This window comes from Phocoena phocoena, chromosome 17, assembly GCF_963924675.1.
Source record: "Phocoena phocoena chromosome 17, mPhoPho1.1, whole genome shotgun sequence".
Lineage (NCBI taxonomy): Eukaryota > Metazoa > Chordata > Mammalia > Artiodactyla > Phocoenidae > Phocoena > Phocoena phocoena.
In genome coordinates this window covers 15725833-15745354 of record NC_089235.1, presented here as the reverse complement: position 1 = coordinate 15745354, position 19522 = coordinate 15725833, and the positions used below count along the sequence as shown (strand labels likewise).

Below are 19522 nucleotides of genomic sequence, written 5' to 3'. Positions count from 1 at the left end.
AAAGACCTGGCTGCCAGCTTTACAGGAGCTGAGTGTGGAAAGAAGGCTTGGGGAAATGCATATATTCACACAGTCTTCCTGTTTTCAGGATTATGTCACTACCTCTATCTGTGCCTGTGTTTTACCCTCTTCAAAAATTAAATCTCCCGTTTTTTCCCTTAGCGGGGTTGGGGTGCTTGTCAAACTGCTCAAAACGGGAAGAGAATCTAAAGATCTGAATGTTTGTTACATACACGCTCAGCAAATCCTTGTTTGGGCCTCCGCTCCCCACTTCACCCTCTGCTTCTGCTTTCCTGGTGCCCCACGTCCTGAGACTGGAGAATTCTGCAGTGTAAATCTGGTTGGGTCTCAGCTTTCACCACTGCCAGTGTAGACTTCAGTATTTTCATGTCTGATCAGTCACTTCTCACTCATGTGTCTTCTTTCTAGCTTCTAAAATTTTATTGATATGGTCCATTCTCCTCAACCCTGTGGATTTATGCCATTTTTCAAATATCCCTTTATGGTAATTTTATTGATGTTTTAGGAGGAAACAAAAGATGCAGGTGTTCAATCCAGTCTTTAACCAGAAACACACTTTCAATTCCTAAATAGTAAATCCAAACATGCAATTATATTTGCCCTGTCTTCCCCCCAAAAAACCCATCATTGAGAAAATTTATTTAAAGTATTCCAAGCACATAAAAATCCAATACTATTTAGAATAGGCAAAGAGAAGGATAATTAACCTCTCAAGCTAAATAAAACATAATTTAAACCTTATTCCATCAGACATTTATTGCTATCTCCTGTGATTCGATTATCTAGAATGTAAAAAGAATGTGAAATGGAAAGATTAATGCTACCCACCCCATACTAGGAGAAGGATTAAGTGTGTAATGCCTGTAAATCCCTGAAGTCAATGCCTGGCACGTGGAAAGCAATATATTAATATTAGCTACCACTAAGTATTAAGCACGGGAATATAAAGATGAGAATACGACAGGAGTCCTGCCTTTTAGGAGTTCATAGCCTTATGAGGTAGAATGGTAAACAAACAAGAAAACAATGTGAAAGCTGCCATAATAGAAGTAAAATTCAAAGTATAGGAGTAATAACAGAAAAAAATGACCAGTACAGAGGGTTGTCTGTATGTGGCTGAGAAATCAAGAGCTCTGCAGAACAAATTACTTAGACTTAGTTTTGTTTTGTTTGTTTGTTTGTTTGTTTTTTGGCTGTGTTGGGTCCTCGTTGCTGCGCGCTGGCTTTCTCTAGTTGCGGAGAGCAGGGGCTACTCTTCGTTGCGGTGCGTCGACTTGTCATTGCGGTGGCTTCTCTTGTTTCAGAGTACGGCCTCTAGGCACGAGGGCTTCAGTAGTTGTGGCACGTGGGCTCAGTAGTTGTGGCACATGGGCTTAGTTGCTCCGTGGCATGTGGGATCTTCCCGGACCACGGCTTGAACCCGTGTCCCCTGCATTGGCAGGCGGATTCTTAACCACTGCGCCACCAGGGAAGCCCCCTAGACTTAGTTCTTTATCTGGCTTATTATTGGTATAGTCATAAACCTTCATGTAGGAAATTCCCTGGCGGTCCAGTAGTTAAGACTCTGGGCTTCCACTGCAGCGGCACAGGTTCGATCCCTGCTTGGGGGACTAAGATCCCACATGCTGCACAGCGTGGGCGAAGGAAAAAAAAACAAAAAAAAAAACTTCATGTAAATATAAATAGGAATTATTGAAATAAAAATATTTGTCATGCTTTAAAAGTATTATCATAGTTTTATTTACCAACAGAAACAAAGTTGGAGAAGAGGACAGGAAATAAAAGTCTGTTAATTTTTTTATCTTATATAGGGTGAAATCAATGAAAACTGCTTTGTTCTTTTTTTACATATAAATTTATTTCATTTATTTATTTTTGGCTGCATTGGGTCTTCATTGCTGTGCGCGGGCTTTCTCTAGTTGTGGCGTGCCGTGGCTACTCTTCGTTGCGGTGCGCGGGCTTCTCATTGCGGTGGCTTCTCTTGTTGCGGAGCACGGGCTCTAGGCGCGCGGGCTTCAGTGGTTGTGGCTCGCGGGCTCTAGAGCACAGGCTCAGTAGTTGTGGCGCACGGGCTTAGTTGCTCCGCGGCATGTGGGATCTTCCCGCACCAGGGCTCAAACCCATGTCCCGTGCGTTGGCAGGCAGATTCTTAACCACTGTGCCCCCAGGGAAGCCCCTGCTTTGTTCTTAAAATTTTTAACAAGAAAGAAAAAATAATGTTTCTTTTAAACTTTTAGATTACCACTGCTAAAATAAAATATTTACCACTTATTAAGCATGTAACTTTGTGCCAGATACTATGCTAAGCACTTAAATGCTCGTCTTGAGTCTCCCAGCGGTCCTTTAAGACACATGCTATTCACATTTCAATGAAAAACTGACATTAAGAGAAGTTAATTTGCCCAGTTTTCTTACATCTACTGAAGTGTATGTAGCTTACAAATCACTAGGAAAAAAAAAAAAAAGACGAAAGAAAATGCAGTCCCTATAACCTAAAGTGACAGCAAGGAAGTCGAAAAACCAGAAATCTTGAAAGTTAATGACTGAAGTGAGTAAAACATATTCATTATGGGGGAAGGAGGAGAGAAGGGCAATGTAAATAGGAAAACTATTCTGTTAAAAAAAAAAACTCTGAGACCAAATCAAAAAATAACAAAAGCACCATTTTTAAGGATGCTCATTCAGTGTTACTGTTGGAGGAAAACTGCCCACAAGAGGAAACTAAATGAATTGTGATTCATGCATATAGTGAAATACCATGTAAGCATTAAAAATCATGTTTTAGAAAAATATTTAATGATGTAGGAAAATACAGTATAGTAAGCAAAAAATTCAAAAATCAGGTATTAAAGCAACGTGACAGTTTTGTTTTTAAGATACAAATATGCAAAGAATCCAAAAATATATATCCTTAAAAACATATGATCCAGCAACTCCACTTCAGGGTACATATCCAAAGGAAACGAAATCATTATGTTGAAGGGATATCTGTACCCCGTGTTCATCACAGTACTGTTTATAATAACCAAAACATGGAAACAACCTCAGTGTCTATTGACAGATGAATGGTGGTCCGGTGGGTAAGACTGTGTGCTCCCAGTGTAGGGGGCCCAGGTTTGATCCCTGGGCAAAAGTATTAACTTTGCACTTCAGAGTGAGAAATTTGATTTAGCTAAAGGAGAGAATTTTCTGATGATAATTTGCAGTGGGCCACAAGAGAAAAAGGAGCTATTTAAAAAACTTACTGACATCATTTATTCGTGTCTTGTCCAGAGATAAAGACAGAAAATAATTTACTTCTCAAAATTTCTTCTAAGCCGAAGAGTTCATAACTGTTACTATTTCCTCTTTCTCTTTCAACCAGAGTTATATACACACCTGGCCACACTGATGATCATATGACCCTACTTTTAGAAGAGGAAAATGCTCTCTTTTCTGGAGATTGCATCCTAGGGGAAGGAACAACCGTATTTGAAGACCTCTATGATTATATGCGCTCCCTAAAAGAGTTATTAAAAATCAAAGCTAACGTTATATATCCAGGTGGGTAATATTATTAATCTAGCAAACCATTTGTGTCAAATGATGAGGAAGATTCATTTTGGTTTGTCTGTGCGTGTTCTTTGTGGTTTCAGCCTTGAAGAGATACATATAAATTGCTTCTTTCTAAATTACACCCCTAAGTCTTGTCTAGCAATACAATTTAAAAGACCGAGAGTTGTATTAATAACTTTTTTAAAAGATATGAGGGTTATTTTTTAACATCTGCACAGCTATTAATAGAACTGTTAAACAAATGAAATAAACTTACTGGAACAAGAAAATTTTTTTCATTCCGTAAGCTATCTTCAGTTTTGTTAACTTGATTTCTGTTGTGGACTACATTTTAGCCATGTAACCAACCTTGGGTAATATTTGATGTCTGAGCTTTAGTTTTTTAACTCACTATATGGAAATATCAGTAGCTTCTATATCAACTGTAAAATTGTGTATTTATTTCCTTTCTCCAGAAAAAGAAACCTGTTGTTAGTATATTAGCTATCACTGCCCTGCTTTACAATACGAATCTCTCCTCTATCCTGAAAGCTAAGAAAGATACAGTACCCAACAAAGGCCCCCAGAAGGAAAAAGAGACTCGATTACTTAATTTTTTAAGTCCTTCCAACTTGTTCCTAACCAAAGGGCCATGGAAAGATCTGTAAATATAGTGTCTTCAGTACCTTCATATTCTCTCATGAGTTCCCACTGCTGAGGGGATAGGAAACATACAGTGAGGCTGGGCATTTGGATTAAGACTGTGACATAAAAGGAGTGGAGGATGACAGCTATTTTGAAAGAGAAGACAGTAGACATTTGATGCATCCACACTGGAGCAAAGCTAATGAGAGCCTGCCCGGTGCAGGTTCTTGGAGTGTTGGCTTTAGTAAATCCAGTGAACTGGCTTATTGGCACAGCCGGACCTCATATGTCAATGACGGTCTATAGCCATAGCTACCATATATTAAAGCCTGCTACCCTACCCGCCAGGTACTGTGCAGGGACCTTCACAGAGCGGTCCTCACAAAAACCCAGAGAAGCAGGTAGCTGAAGAAATAAACTTGGAGATTCATAGACTATCCCAGCCACACAGCTAGTAAATGATAGTCGGTATCCTAAAGCTCATGCTCTTTACCTAACAGGTTTGTCTGCTTCTGGTATTTTGCTCTCAGCCCTCTTGCAGATTTGTGTAATATATTCATTTTCACTGTCTTAAAGAGTGAGTAAATTCCAATATAATTTTATCCGGGTTATCAAGATTTCTGAATTGCTAGCCTATACATAAGATTCTTACGGTTCTCCTGTGGTTCTTGTGAATTTTTAATAGCTCTTGGTCACTTACATGAAGCTACCTTTTACATTCCCCTTTTCAATCTTTGATAAGCATAATGGTTAAGAGCACAGAGTGGTTAAAAGCTCCTGAATCAGAATCCCAGCTCCACCCCTTCTTAGCTGTGTAACTGTAGGCAGATTATTCACCCTCCCTATGCCTCAGTTTCTGCTGTACAAAGAGGATAATTAAAGTATCAGTACCTACTTCATGGGATTCTTGTAAGGATAATGTATATTAAGCATTTAGAGTAATGTCTGGCAAATAATGAACACTCTGTAAATATTACCTATTGATACTGTTGTGGTTACTGTTTTTATTGTTAAATTTTTATTTTCTAACTTTTAATGAACACAATAATATGTAGATTTTCATATAATTCTCTAATGTTTTTTGGCATTATATGTAATTTTTAAATCTCTTATTACCTGTATAGTTTTCCAGATAATTCTTATTTGTCGTGTATTTAGTATGCCTTTTCAATATACTATATGAAATATTTTTAAATAGAGTAAATTAACTTCAGTTGTACTTAAAATTTTTTATCTGGTTGAAATCATTTTTGTAATTACTCTGATGCAGGACATGGCCCAGTAATCCATAATGCCGAAGCTAAAATTCTACAATACATTTCTCACAGAAATATCCGAGAGCAGCAAATTCTTACATTATTTCATGAGAACTTTGAAAAGTCCTTCACAGCAATGGATCTTGTAAAAGTTATTTACAAGGTAATTTTCATTTATCTTATTTGTTCAAAGCCACAATTTTAATAGAATAATCTATTCAGCAGACTATAGATGTGGTAAACTCATCACATCCCAGAGCAGAATGAGTCTGTTAATTTTTTAAGTAATGTCACTCGTATGGATTTGAGACCATCAATCTCAACTTTCTAGAACACAGAAGTTAGACAAACACTGGCCCGCAGAACAAAAATAACCATCCTGAGCCATTATTAAGCCTTTTATACTCCACTCTGTAGGGGAGACCATTGCCAACAGCCTGGCGGTTAATCTTTGTTATGATTTGTGTATTATTCTAGCCATCTTGATGATCTGGTGTCCTGACCGGCAGCAAGTAAGGGGCGATCTGCTAGAGACAGCTACTGGGATAATAGCAGTGAGAAGTAGTAGCAATGCTAACAATAGATTAAAAGGAGGAAGGCCATGAGGAAGAGCATGAGTAGAGTCACTTAGTGTAGAGAGAAAGGGCCCCTCGCTCAGTGGCCTCTGAGCACATCACTGCGTGACAGCACTGTGTGGCAATCCATCAGTATAATTCAGGTTTTCAGCAAATGTTTATTAGATACCTGCTTCGGGGTTCAGAATGGAATAAGATTATCTGGGTTTTAAAACTCCCACTACCATAACCTGTATGGGCATAAGATACCTGAGAGTATAACTAAAGATGAGCTTGAAAAGGAACCTGGGCCAGTTTCAATTAGTAAAGGACCATAATGTCCCATGGGCCTAATTTATCAAAAACCAGGTATCTCAATGTGCTTTGTTTTAAAAGGGAGGAATGAATGATTAAAAGGGCTGACAATAATAAGTGCCAGGAGCAAAAGGGCAATGTAAATGTTTAAATTCCGCAAAAGAGCTCATTTCCTCGTAATACTAAAGTTTAGCCACTCTAGACTATACATTGAAACATGGGTAGTTTTTTCTAACCCAGGTACAGACAGCAGAACTCTCTGATAACCCTCACAGATGGGTCATCCAGTGGCTATGCAGGCCTCAGAAATGCTTGTTCTGCATTCAGAGATGTGTTCACTGCACACATGTGTGAAGCACCTGTCACATATAGAACAGCATTAGGTATTGCAGAGACATTTATTCATTCCACAGATGTTTACTGAATGCCTTCATGTGCCACACACTGGACTAGGTGCAGAGGCACAGAGATGACTACAGATCCCTGCCCTCAAAGGACTCATGGATTAGCAAAGACAGACATGTTAAACAGATTCTTGTAATTCCGGCCGTATCATAATAGCTCCCAGTTTTGAGCACATTACTACATGTTAGACACTGTACTAAGTGCTTCACATTTACAATTGCAATTTGAAGTACTTAATTTCAAGTACCTTGAATTTTCACTGCATAAAGATACTGTTATTCCAACTTAACAGATTAAAAACAGACTCAAAAAGTGTGAGTTAAGTAACTTTTCCAAGGGCACAAAACTAGCAGATGTCACACACTCAAATGTCAGAAGTCAGATACTCAAATCTTTTGTTTTTCTATCACACCAAGCTTCCTGCAAGGCCCATACACAGTACGTCAGGGCATAAAGGAAAGAGGAGTCATTTCTGCCTGGTGAAGATGCAGGGTGATGAGGCTTGTCCAGAAAAGCTTCAGAAACTTAATTATTGAATTGGATCTGGAAGAAGGAGTGAGGCCAGAGTACAGGAGAAGAGAAGTCATTCTAGGCAGAAGGAAAGATGTGTTCAAACACTGGAAGTCACAAAAGCATCGTGTGTGTTTGAAAACCCACAAAGAAAACGCATCTGACTGGAGCCCAGAATGTATATTGTAGATGGGCAGGGAGGGGGTCCCAGGAAACGAGGCAAGAAAGGCAGGCATGGCAGGTCAGGGGAAGCCCTTGGTTGCCATGCTAAAAAAAATTTGGGCTTCAGCCAATAAGCTGGGAATGACCACCCAAGGATCTTAGGCAGGGAGTCACATAATTAGACCTAGGAAATCACACTGGTGGATATAATATATGGTACTGGAGCTTCAGGGAGTTTGGGGTTGGAGGTTTCTGCTTGGGAATCATTAACACATGATGTTGCGGTGACAAGTTGATCAAGTAAAAAGAGAAGAGAGTCAATGATACGATTCATCATGAACATCAGTATTGAAGAGAAATCGGGAAAGAATATCCAGGATGAAGATGAAATCATAAGAGGTAGAATAACCAAGGGAAAAGAGATGAGTTCTTCCAAACGGACAGACTAGCCAGTCGATTTCAGGTAAAATGAGGACTGAAAAGAATTCTTTGAATTTTGATTAAAATATAATTCAATGATCTTTGCAAAACATTTTCAGGGAGCTGAGAAATGGAGATAGTAAATTTAGTCAAGAAGCTTGACTTCAGGAAAATTCTTACTTAAAGAATATAAGGGGGCTTCCCTGGTGGCACAGTGGTTGAGAGTCCACCTGCGGATGCAGGGGACACGGGTTCGTGCCCCGGTCCGGGAAGATCCCACATGCCGCGGAGCGGCTGGGCCCGTGAGCCATGGCCGCTGAGCCTGCGCGTCCGGAGGCTGTGCTCCGCAACGGGAGAGGCCACAACAGTGAGAGGCCCGCGTATCGCAAAAAAAAAAAAAAAAAAAGAATATAAGGACACAGATACTGTATGTTACCACTTGTAATGTGGAACCTAAAAAATACAACAAACTAGTGAATATAACAAAAAAAGAAACAGACTCACAGCTATAGAGAACAAATTAGTGGTTACTGGTGGGGAGAGGGAAGGGGAAGGGGCAATAAAAGGGTAGGGGAGTGTAAACTGTTATGTATAAAATAAGCTACGAAGATAAATATATTGTACAGCACAGGGAATAAAGCCAATATTTTATAATAACTAAATGGAATATAACCTTTAAGAATTGGGAAGCACCATATTGTACTTAACATTAATATTGTATATCAGGTATACTCCAATAAAATTAAAAATATATATTTAGAAAAAAGAATAAAAGGAATATTTATTTTGTTTACCATTCAGATAATAGTTGTCAGTATTACATTACTAGCTTGGCAGAAATAAAGGAAAAATTGTAAGTTTTAAGGTGGAAACATACATACTTTTAATAAAAATGTGCAAAGACATTATCATGTAACCTAATAAATAGATCATAGGGCCAACTGTCTGTAGAATCATCAAAACTACCTAGAATAATTTTTATGTTTATTTATTCATTCATTTATAAAATATTGAGTTCCCACTATGTGCCATTTTGCTAAGCACTGGGTATTCAGTAGTGAACAGATGCTGCTACTGTACTGTCTTTATGGCACTTACAGTCTGTTTGCCTATAAGTATATTTCTAATAATAAAGTGACTCAAAGCAAGACATATATAAGGTGAAACAGTGTTGATTATTACTCTATAAAACTGTATTTGAATTAAGACTGTATTATTTTGCCTTTTTTCTTTAAAAGTTTCAAAAAGATTAAGTCTGTTCTTTTTTAAAAAAGAAATGCTTTACTTTCACTCTCATGTTTCTTTTAGGATACTCCTGAGCATTTACATAAAATGGCCGAACATAACCTCTTACTTCATTTGAAAAAATTAGAAAAGGAAGGAAAGATAGGTAAGTATTCTTCCAAATTTTAGTTCTTTTATTACCAGCACTTAAAATATTTGTTAACAAATGAACTAGTTTCCTTTGAGGAAAAACACCACCCACCAGAGTTCTCCCTTGAATGTCACTGTAAGTTGGAGAGACAGTCACTAGGAAGGGTCAGTAGCAAAAGGCCAGGGGATCACAAGTTAGAACAAAAGCTTCCACAGGAATGAGAATCTCTCATGGGGGTTTCAGTCCTCACCCACCAGAATGACAGTCACGGGCATGTAGCAGGAAGAGAGCTTCTCCTCTCCCAGACCACACGACCACGAAGGATTTTACATGTATCGATTAGAAGATTTGGGAACATCCAAAGGTCTAGCAGCAGTAAAGGTAGCAAACTCAAAGATATTAAAGCAGTAATTCTATAATTGTTCCCTAGTGTTAAGTTAATTTGTCAAGTTAATAATCTTAGAAGTTTGATCCTTAAAAAGCAAGAGGTGGGCTTCCCTGGCGGCGCAGTGGTTGAGAGTCCGCCTGCCGATGCAGGGGACACGGGTTCGTGCCCCAGTCTGTGCTCCGCAACGGGAGAGGCCACAACAGTGAGAGGCCCGTGTACCGCAAAAAAAAAAAAACCAAGAGGTGCAAAGTTGGACTTTGTGTAGAAGCTTCAGCAACATCTTTATATGTACCCCCCAAAGAAAAACCCCAGCTTTATATTGAGCAAGAAAATTATTTTAGGAATTAATGGTTTTTCTAATTATAAGCTGACTTAAAATCTAGTGATTTGCTCATCTTTTGTTAAATGTTTACTCTGTAATTTTCTTTCCACAGTTAGCAGTATGGATCCTGAGGAGAAATGGAAAGCTCATCTTTAGTTTCAGCTTAAAGAAAGATTTTGTTGTTTTGTTTTTAGAGAATGGTATGTTTTGTTAACTATTAATTATTTACAGAGAATATAGCGTGTGGAACATTGAAAATAATCCTAAATATACTTTAACATCATACTTATTCTAAAGTATGTAACTTACATTTTACACCTATAATATTAGCTATTTGTCTCGTCTAGGTCTTATAACATTTTACCAAAAATTCAAAATCCAACAGTTTATCCATTTTCAATACATAAAATAAATTTCTTTCAAAATAATTTATGTCATTTAAACTGGATATTATTCTTAGAGGTTACTTATCTATTACCAGTGGTCAGTAATACTGTTTTTTCTAGCTGCTTCAATTAACAGCACAGATTTCAGTGTAATCCTTCCTTTTCTGCAACCTTTGTCTATATCTGTAGATTACAGGCTTGTTTTCATGTTTCTATCAATTATATCATGTTTATATATCAGTTCTATACCTCTGTAGCATGTATACTTTCTCATAGTGGCATCCTACAAGTGATTCATGTAAATCAACTTCTGGTAATAGAAAAATATTAAATTCCCAATTAAAGTCATTGTATATTAATAATTATTTCTGTAATCCATTAGTACAACCAACTTACTTTCCAAATTTAGGTTTTCATATATAGTCATCAACATATATATGAATTATATACCAAAGTTTTTAAAATTAGAATATTATAAGACAGAATTTTTTATAAGAAGTGTTTATAAATAGTGGTTAGGGGACTTCCCTGGTGGCACAGTGGTTGAATCCACCTGCCAGTGCAGGAGACATGAGTTCGAGCTCTGGTCCAGGAAGATCCTACGTGCCGCGGAGCAACTAAGCCCATGCGCCATGACTACTGAGCCTGCACCCTTAGAGCCCATGAGCCACAACTGCTGAGCCCGTGTGCCACAACTACTGAAGCCCACGTGCCTAGAGCCCGTGCTCTGCAACAAGAGAAGCCACCATGATGAGAAAACCACGCACCACAACGAAGAGCAGTCCCCGCTCGCCACAACTAGAGAAAACCCGCGCACAGCAACGAAGACCCAGTGCAGCCAAAAATAAATAATTTTTAAAAAAATAGATAAGCAACAAGCATATCTATTTAAAATAAATAGTAGTTAGGGGGACTTCCCTGGTGGCACAGTGGTTGAGAATGCGCCTGCCAATGCAGGGGACACAGGTTCGATCCCTGGTCCGGGAAGATCGCACATGCTGTGGAGCAACTAAGCCCATGTGCCACAACTACTGAGCCCGTGCTCTAGAGCCCATGAACCACAACTACTGAGCCCGCGTGCCGCAACTACTGAAGCCCGCACACCTAGAGCCCGTGCTCCACAGCGAGAGAAGCCACCGCAATGAGAAGCCCGCGCACTGCAGTGAAGAGTAGCCCCCGCTCGCTGCAACTAGAGAAAGCCCGCACGCAGCAATGAAGACCCAACACAGCCAAAAGTAAATAAATAAAATAAATTTAAAATAAAAATATATAATGAGATGTCTTAAAAAAAAAATAGTAGGTTCTAAGGTAGCCCACCAATGCTTATTTAACCCATAAGGTTGCCAAATGACAATACAAAAATGAGCTCAGAATCCTGAAAGTATACTTTCTTTTCTCTTTTCTAAAGACTTTTTAAAAATTCTTTAAAAACTTTCTTTAACATCCTTACCTCTTCCTGCCCCTTTTCCAAAGGCCCTTAGGATTTTCATACCATTCTAAACTCTGGAGACCTGTTGTGTTCCTGAAGCCATTCCATATTACAAAATGACTGTGAACTCAACAACAAAAAACAAACAACCCAGTTCAAAAATGGGCAAAGGACTTGATAAGACATTTGTCCCAAGAAGATATGCAAATGGCCAATAAGCACATGAAAAGATGTTCACCATCTCTAATCATGAGGGAAATGCAAATTAAAACCACAACGAGGGCTTCCCTGGTGGCGCAGTGGTTGAGGGTCCGCCTGCTGATGCAGGGGACGCGGGTTCGTGCCCCGGTCCGGGAAGATCCCACATGCCGCGGAGCAGCTGGGCCCATGAGCCGCGGCCGCTGGGCCTGCGTGTCCGGAGCCTGTGCTCCGCGGCGGGAGAGGCCACAGCAGTGAGAGGCCCGTGTACTGCAAAAAAAAAAAAAAAAAAAAAAACCACAACGAATTAGGGCACAGGGATGAGAAGGGCATTCTGAACTAGGGGAATCGCATACACAAAGCTGTGGAATCACTGTCTTTCTAAGGTACCATGGCACACTTTAAGCTGCAAGTGGATCTGTTGAAAGAGGGGTGATGAGGGAAGGTTATGAAACTTGGTTCTTGAATGAGTCTAGGCAACTGAGCTTTATCAAAAACAATGGCATCCACTAAGTATCTGCCTTGTGTGGGTGCTGGGCCAGACGCTGGGGCTACAAAGGGGAACAAAGTAGCACCTCTGCTCTCAAAATAAGCTCATCTGGTTGTGGAGACACACAATTACGATATGCAGTAGCAGTAAGTTTGTTTGGAGTAAAGGAAGAGTGTGTAACCTGGTTGGGTTACAGAAAGCTGCTTAGAGGAGGAGCCTACACCCAGTCGTGAAAGATGAGTCAGTGGCAGCCAGGTGACGAAGTTAGGGGTATCTGTTTGGGAGATGAGAAGATTGTTCTAGTTGGAAGAGATAGTGTATGCACATAAACAGGTGGCAAAGCATCACGTGGTTGGGGAGCTAATTTATGTGACTAAACTACACTGTATAGTATTTGTGGGTTGAGGTCATAAGGATAAGAAGCATCTCATGGGAACACAAACTCACAGGAACCAGTGTGCTGTCGTCCAGCCACACGGGATGGATATACACGATTTAGCAACTGGAAAGCAGGTTGTGGTCCAGGACAGGACTAGTATTATTCTGTTGTCTCTTCAACAGCGCGTTTGTCCCTGACCATGATGGTAATTTTGCTCCCCTTTTTGTTTCTATCACTCCAGCCAATTACTTTACCCCCATTCAATACACCCAGAGGTTGTAGATTACTCATAGCTTCCGCTTACTCATCTTCTGTTTACTCAAAAGTTTTTGCATTCTCCTTATCATCACCTCTGCCCTCTCCCCGTAATCCTTCAGCTTCTGTTTTGCAACCACTGAGTAGCTCTCTAGGTGTCTCAGGTTCAGATCTCCTCATACAAGAGGATCTGACTGGTGTAATTAATCTATATCCCTTTTGGAGAGCTCTCCCACCATCCTGTCCTATATGTTACTGACCAGCCCTTATGGTAACTGCTCTAGACCAGTCATCTGGGACCAGAAGGGTCCCAGGAAATTTTATCCGAAGGGTACCCCATTCGACAGAGGCAGTACACAGGGTAAGTATTCTGAGATGGCCTTTTCAGCACGGTAGGGGAGGGAACAAAGGAGCCAAAGGAGTCTCAAAGGTAGTAGAAGACAGAGTAACAGATATGAGAAATATTTAAGAAGAGGAATAGAACTTAGGGACCTATTAGGTCTTGAGGGATGGGATCAGGTGGAAAGGAAGAAGCCCAGTAGAGCTATAGATTTCTGGCTTGGGCATCTGGGTAGTTGCTGAATTGATAACCAGGATGAGGGAATACAGGAAATGGGGTACATAGAGTGGGTAAGGGAGGGACGATGCATTGTACTGTAGATGTGAGTCTGAAGTACCAGGGGACATCCAAAGAGAGATACCTGGTAAGCACTTAGATACGCAGAGCTGGGGCTAAATAGGCTATATTTTGTGCAGGCTAGTGTACGCAAAAGGAAAGTTGGTTGGCACAGCTAACCAACCTGAGAAGGTTGGAGGTGAAGCCAGGTTTGTGAATAAGAATGAAGATTTGGATCCCATCAGTACAACCCCAAACATCTTTTTTTTTTTGGTGGTGGGGGGTGGTCAGAGCCTCCACAGCAGACTAGCTCCTTCACATGGTGAAGGTTACGGGCAGCTGTGCGCTCATAACCAGCAGGGAAAGCTAGTTCTTCCAGCTTCAGTTTGGAAAATCCTAGGGGAAGGACTCCATGACTTGTACTGGCTCATTACCCATACCTTGGACCAGTGTCTGTGGTCAGGGAAACATGAGATTCTGTATTTGGCCCAGCTTTGGTCACATGCCCGCCTCTGTGGCCACAGTGGGTGAGATCTCTTCTCAGATGGAGAAGAGGCTCGGAGAAGGGTTTGGGACCAGTACTGATTCCTTCATAAATAGCTTTCCCTTCTTTCCAGTGTGTGTGAAATAGATTATAAATAAATCAGAGCTCTCTGCGGTAGCTCACTGGATGCCCCGGCCAACTCTGTGAAACCTGAATCTTCTCTATGTGTTTCTGGGAGACTTTCTGAGTATTTTTAAGTTATTTGCGAGTATTTTCATATGTCCAGGTTGTCACTTCAAGAAAAAGTAAAATTAATAACGTATATGGGAAAAGAATCTGAAAAAGAATAGATATATGTATAACTGAATCACTCTGCTATACACCTGAAACTAACACATTATAAATCAACTATACTCCTATATAAAATCAAAAACTTTTTAAAAAAAGAAAAAGTAAAGTTGACTAGTAGCAGGGAGGCTGGAATCCTAGAGAAAATGAGAAAAGATTTAAGTGCGGGTGTATCTTAACTCTGCCAGTGCTGAACTTCTGCACCCTCTCCCTTGCCAGTCTCCCTTGTTCACCAGTGCAGTGCACCCACTTAAATCTTGCTACCAATTTCCAGGCATTGTTGGAGCAGGAAAACTCATCAGTCTTTTCCCCCTTTTCCATTCTGGGGTGGGGGGGGCTTAAAAGGATATTTGGTTTTGTTGGGGAAAAAAGTTCCATGTTTGAAATATTGACTGTGAAAGTCTTAGTTCCAGCCGCACTGATGCTGGGCCTTTTGAAACGTTTGGAATTAAAGCGGAGAATGGAGGAGGGGCCTATATAAGTGTATTTACTTGTGTATGCAGGCAATATCTCTGGAAAAACACCCCCAAAATTAAAAAAAACAGTGACATTGGTTACCTCCCAAGAGGAGAACTTATGGGTAGCTGAGGAACTGGGGATAGGACCGGAAACATCACAATCTACCCTTTTATATCTTTGGACTTTTGAATTATTTGAATGTATTGCTTATTCAAAATATAAATAATAAAACGTCTTAATCAAAAGAAAAAACCTGAGTCTGTCTCATAGAATCTACTGGGCTAGTCTCCTAGAACAGAGGGGAGGTACATGCCCACTGGGAAAATGGTAAGTTGACCTGCACCCCAATCTAGAGAGAAGCTTAAGAAGGCGGTCTGGGTTAGAGATTAGGATGTCACGGCCCTGAGGTTGCCATGAAAGCATTGGGTAAATGTACACAACCTTGGGGTGGGTACAAAGGAAGAGAATTGGCAAGGACGATTAAGAAAGCTTCATCAAGGTCTTCCCTGGTGGCGCAGTGGTTGAGAGTCCGGCTGCTGATGCAGGGGACACGGGTTCCTGCCCCAGTCCGGGAAGATCCCACATGCCGCGGAGCGGCTGAGCCCGTGAGCCATGGCCGCTGAGCCTGCGCATCCGGAGCCTGTGCTCCGCAACGGGAGAGGCCACAACAGTGAGAGGCCCGCGTACCGCCAAAAAAAAAAAAAAAAATTGCTGCAGGAGGGAAGAGGGCCAGTTCACCCTAACAACCCCTTGAGAAGATGAGGAGTTGGAGGCACCAGATGCTGCAGAGGTGGGTACTGCTCTGCTCTAAAACTGGGATTGGGGACTTCCCTGGTGGCACAGTGGTTAAGAATCTGCCTGCTGGGGGTGGTGGTAGGATGAATTGGGAGATTGGGATTGACATGTATACACTGATGTGTACAAAATGGATGACTAAAAAGAACCTGCTGTATAAAAAAATAAAAAAAATCCGCCTGCCAATGCAGGGGACACAGGTTCGAGCCCTGGTCCGGGAGGATCCCACCTGCCGCGGGGCAACTAAGCCCATGCACCACAACTACTGAAGCCCGCGCGCCCAGAGCCCGTGCTACGCAACAAGAGAAGCCACGTCAATGAGAAGCGTGAGCATCGCAACGAAGAGTAGCCCCCACTCGCCTCAACTAGAGAAAGCCTGCACACAGTATTGAAGACCCAACACAGCCATAAATAAATAAACAAATAAATAAATAAATAAACACTTTTTTTAAAAAACTGGGATTGCTGAAAGCTTTTTTGGCTTCACACGTAGCATGTGGGATCTTAGTTCCCTGACCAGGGATTGAACTCACACCTCCTGCATTGGAAGCGCAGTGTCTTAACCACCAGGTAAGTCCCCATAGTGAAAGCTTATTATGTGCAACAGACCCCAGTGCTACACAGCCAGCCAACCACCACCTCAAAAAAAGAGACTGAAGTTTATTCTTGGACGTGAAAGGTAGAAAAAAGTTACGCAAAAGTCAGAACAGTAGACCTCCATTCCCCTTTCCTCACCTGTCCCCAGAACAGCAGCTTCCAAATAGATGAATGCCAGGTAGAAGATTGGAAATTTCATCTCAAGAGAGAGAATGATCTAGAGAAAAAACCTGCACAAGCCCTGCTCACAAGACCCTAATCTCGTCAGAGACCTCACTTTGAACCATTGTTATAAAACCCCTCATCAAATCCTCCCAGGTTGGGGGGGAAAAAAAAAGAAAAAACCTGCACATACAGTTATATGTGGGTTCTCCAACACAATGGCCATATCTCCCTACAATCTGACAAATCTTCTCATACACTCACCCACATATACAGTTTCCAATCAGTATCTCTTAGTATAAACAGAAATCAAACATCAGAAATGATGGAGCAAAACAAGCAAAAGTAAAGAAAAAAGTCAATGTAGAGAAAATTTTTTTTAATTATTAGTATCTTTAGAGAGATAAGGGAAAGTATTATAATTTATAAAATAAGAAAGATTACTATGAAAAGTAACTGTGAAAAAGTCTTGGAAAATAAAAATATATAACCAAAATAAATAGAACGGTTGGAAAACAAAGTTGAAAAGAAAACAACAACAAAGATGGAAAAGAGAAGAAAAAAGAAGACTTTAAAAGGAAACCAGGAGGTACAAAATCAAATAGGGGTCCAGAAAGAAAAGAACTGAAAATAGGCAGAAATTATCAAAGAAGAAATACACGAAGATTTCCCAGAACTGAAGGACATGAGTCTTTCCATTGAAAGGGTCTACTTAGTGCTCAACAGTGTAAAAAAAGATAAAACAATCCATACCAAGTCATACCATTTCAAAATTTCAGAATATCAGAAATAAAGAGAAGCCCTTAGAAGCTTTCAGGCTATGGGTGTGGCGGTAGGATTGGTGGTTAGAATCACTTAGAAGGGAACATGACTCAAAATGGCACTGACCCGTGAGCCATGGCCGCTGAGCCTGCACATCCAGAACCTGTGCTCCGCAATGGGAGAGGCCACAGCAGTGAGAGGCCCGTGTACCGCAAAAAGAAAGAAAATGGCACTGGCTTTTTAAATGTAACAAGGGGTTTTAGGACATAATGCCTTCAACTGTCTGAGGGAAAAATTATTTGTGTCCTAGAAGTTTACAACCAACCGAATTATCAGTCATGTGTCCAGGTAAGGACTCAAAAAGTGTATCTGCCATGCACCTCTCTTTAGGGAACTGCTGGATAACGCACTCCAGAGAAACAAGAAAAAGGAAGGCCCACAGGTGCAACAGCAAATCCAATACAGAAAATTGTCAAGAGTGAGTTCTAAGGGAATTCCCTGGTGGTCCAGTGGGGAGGACTTCACACTTTCACTGCCAAGGGCCCAGGTTCAATCCCTCGTTGGGGAAATAAGATCCCACAAGCTTCACAGCACGGCCAAAAACAAAAAAAGTGAGTTCTAAGACAAAGGGGTCTCCAAAGCCTGCTCCATATTGGAGTAAGAGGAAGCGGAGGCTTCAGAGAGCGATCTCCAGGGTGGAGGAAATGAAACATTATCTGGGATGGTTGAGGCTTTGGGGAAAAAAAACTGCTGGTAGTCAGACAACAACTCTAGTTGAGCAACTGAAATGACAATCAGTTAATAGAAAACTATACTGGTGGCGGAGGGGGGAAATGAGGCAATCATTGATTCCAAAAAATAAGAATGATGCTAGGAAAGAAATAAGTATGAAATACTATCTGCCTCTTCAATTTTACATAGGCAATAACGTAAACACTGATTAAAAATTGCATTACAGGATAATGGAGGAAAGGAAATGGGAGGTCGAGAATGCTAAATCATCACCTGTGATAACAGAATGTCAATTCTATTACCCATTTCTTCCTTTTAGTGAGACCAACATCTATTCTAATGGCATCTGATGCAGCCCATGCTTTTAACATTTTCCCAAGGGTTGAAGAAAATTTTTCACTGAAAGAAGCTCTCTGGTTTTATACCACAGAAGTGTTCCCAGCCTACTTTGTGGAAGTAGATTAATCCTGCTTCTTTCCCCTGCTTCAGTTTTCAAAAATGGTGAACATGCTGACCACAAATGGTGTATCTCAAGATTTTATAACTAAACCTGAAACTCTAAGGAATATTGTTAACCATCCATTCTCTTGGTGCAAAACTATGGCCTTGAGCCACTTCCATCACTATCAAGTGGGGTACTTCAAATTTCTGGTCCCTAACCAGATGTGCTGAATCAGAATTCCTGAAAAGGACCAAGGAATATCATTTTTCCCATTGACCCAGATAGTTCTTTATTCACACGAACAGAATTATAATTTAGTATTATGTTGTTGGTTTTTATTTTATCAAAGGTCAGTGTGAGATCCACACATATAAAATTTCTACCCGTTTGTTTTTCTTTTAATGCTATTGAGGGCATTGTGTATTTTATTATTCAGTGTTCTTCAGTGTTCATGGAACAAAATCTCTTTCAGATTTCAGAGCTAGAAAAAAGTTTTTCTCTCCTATATGAACTGGTCTATTTCCTTTATGAGACTAGGGCTTGTCAAATTGGACTATTAGAATCACCTGGGGAACTTTGAAAACATGCACAGCTTCCCAGACCCCAAGCCAGACACACTCACCAGCATCTCCAGGTTAGGGAGGTTCCATGTGATGCTGATAATTAACCACATTTCATACACTCTGCACGGGACAAACATCTAGTTAATTCAACATGTTCACATTTTGCCTTGACTTCCTGGAAGCTAGTCTTATAGCAATTTTTCTTGGAATCCAATTTTTAATATAATCATTGTCCTTTTCTTCCCCCATTTTATTACTTGTCTTATTTAGTATGTTTTTAAAGAATTTCAACTTCAGAGGAAATAATTTCTAATAATACTGTCCTTTGGACCAGCACATTCCTTGCAATAGCATTGAAGCCTAAAATAAATTTGTTATTAGGATTAAAGAGTGAAAGAATGTTGTGAGCTTTTAAAAGTTTCATCATCCAGAGTTTATGGAGGATTCGTGGGAAATTACTGTTAGAAAAGTGCTCTGGAAACCACTGTTATTAAATGCTATATATATAAAATTAAGAT

The 19522-nt window shown here is 40.4% G+C and overlaps 1 protein-coding gene across 1 annotated transcript in view; it reads left to right on the top strand.

Annotated features, from left to right (window-relative positions):
* Window positions 1-10335, top strand: part of LACTB2 (lactamase beta 2) — a 30323-nt gene extending 19988 nt beyond the window's left edge. Inside the window, exons 4-7 of the mRNA XM_065895255.1 lie at window positions 3386-3564; window positions 5471-5619; window positions 9131-9212; window positions 10020-10335. Coding sequence (XP_065751327.1) covers window positions 3386-3564; window positions 5471-5619; window positions 9131-9212; window positions 10020-10063 — 454 coding nt within the window. The 3' untranslated portion in view covers window positions 10064-10335. The remainder of the gene's footprint in view (window positions 1-3385; window positions 3565-5470; window positions 5620-9130; window positions 9213-10019) is intronic.
* Window positions 10336-19522: the final 9187 nt, after the last annotated feature.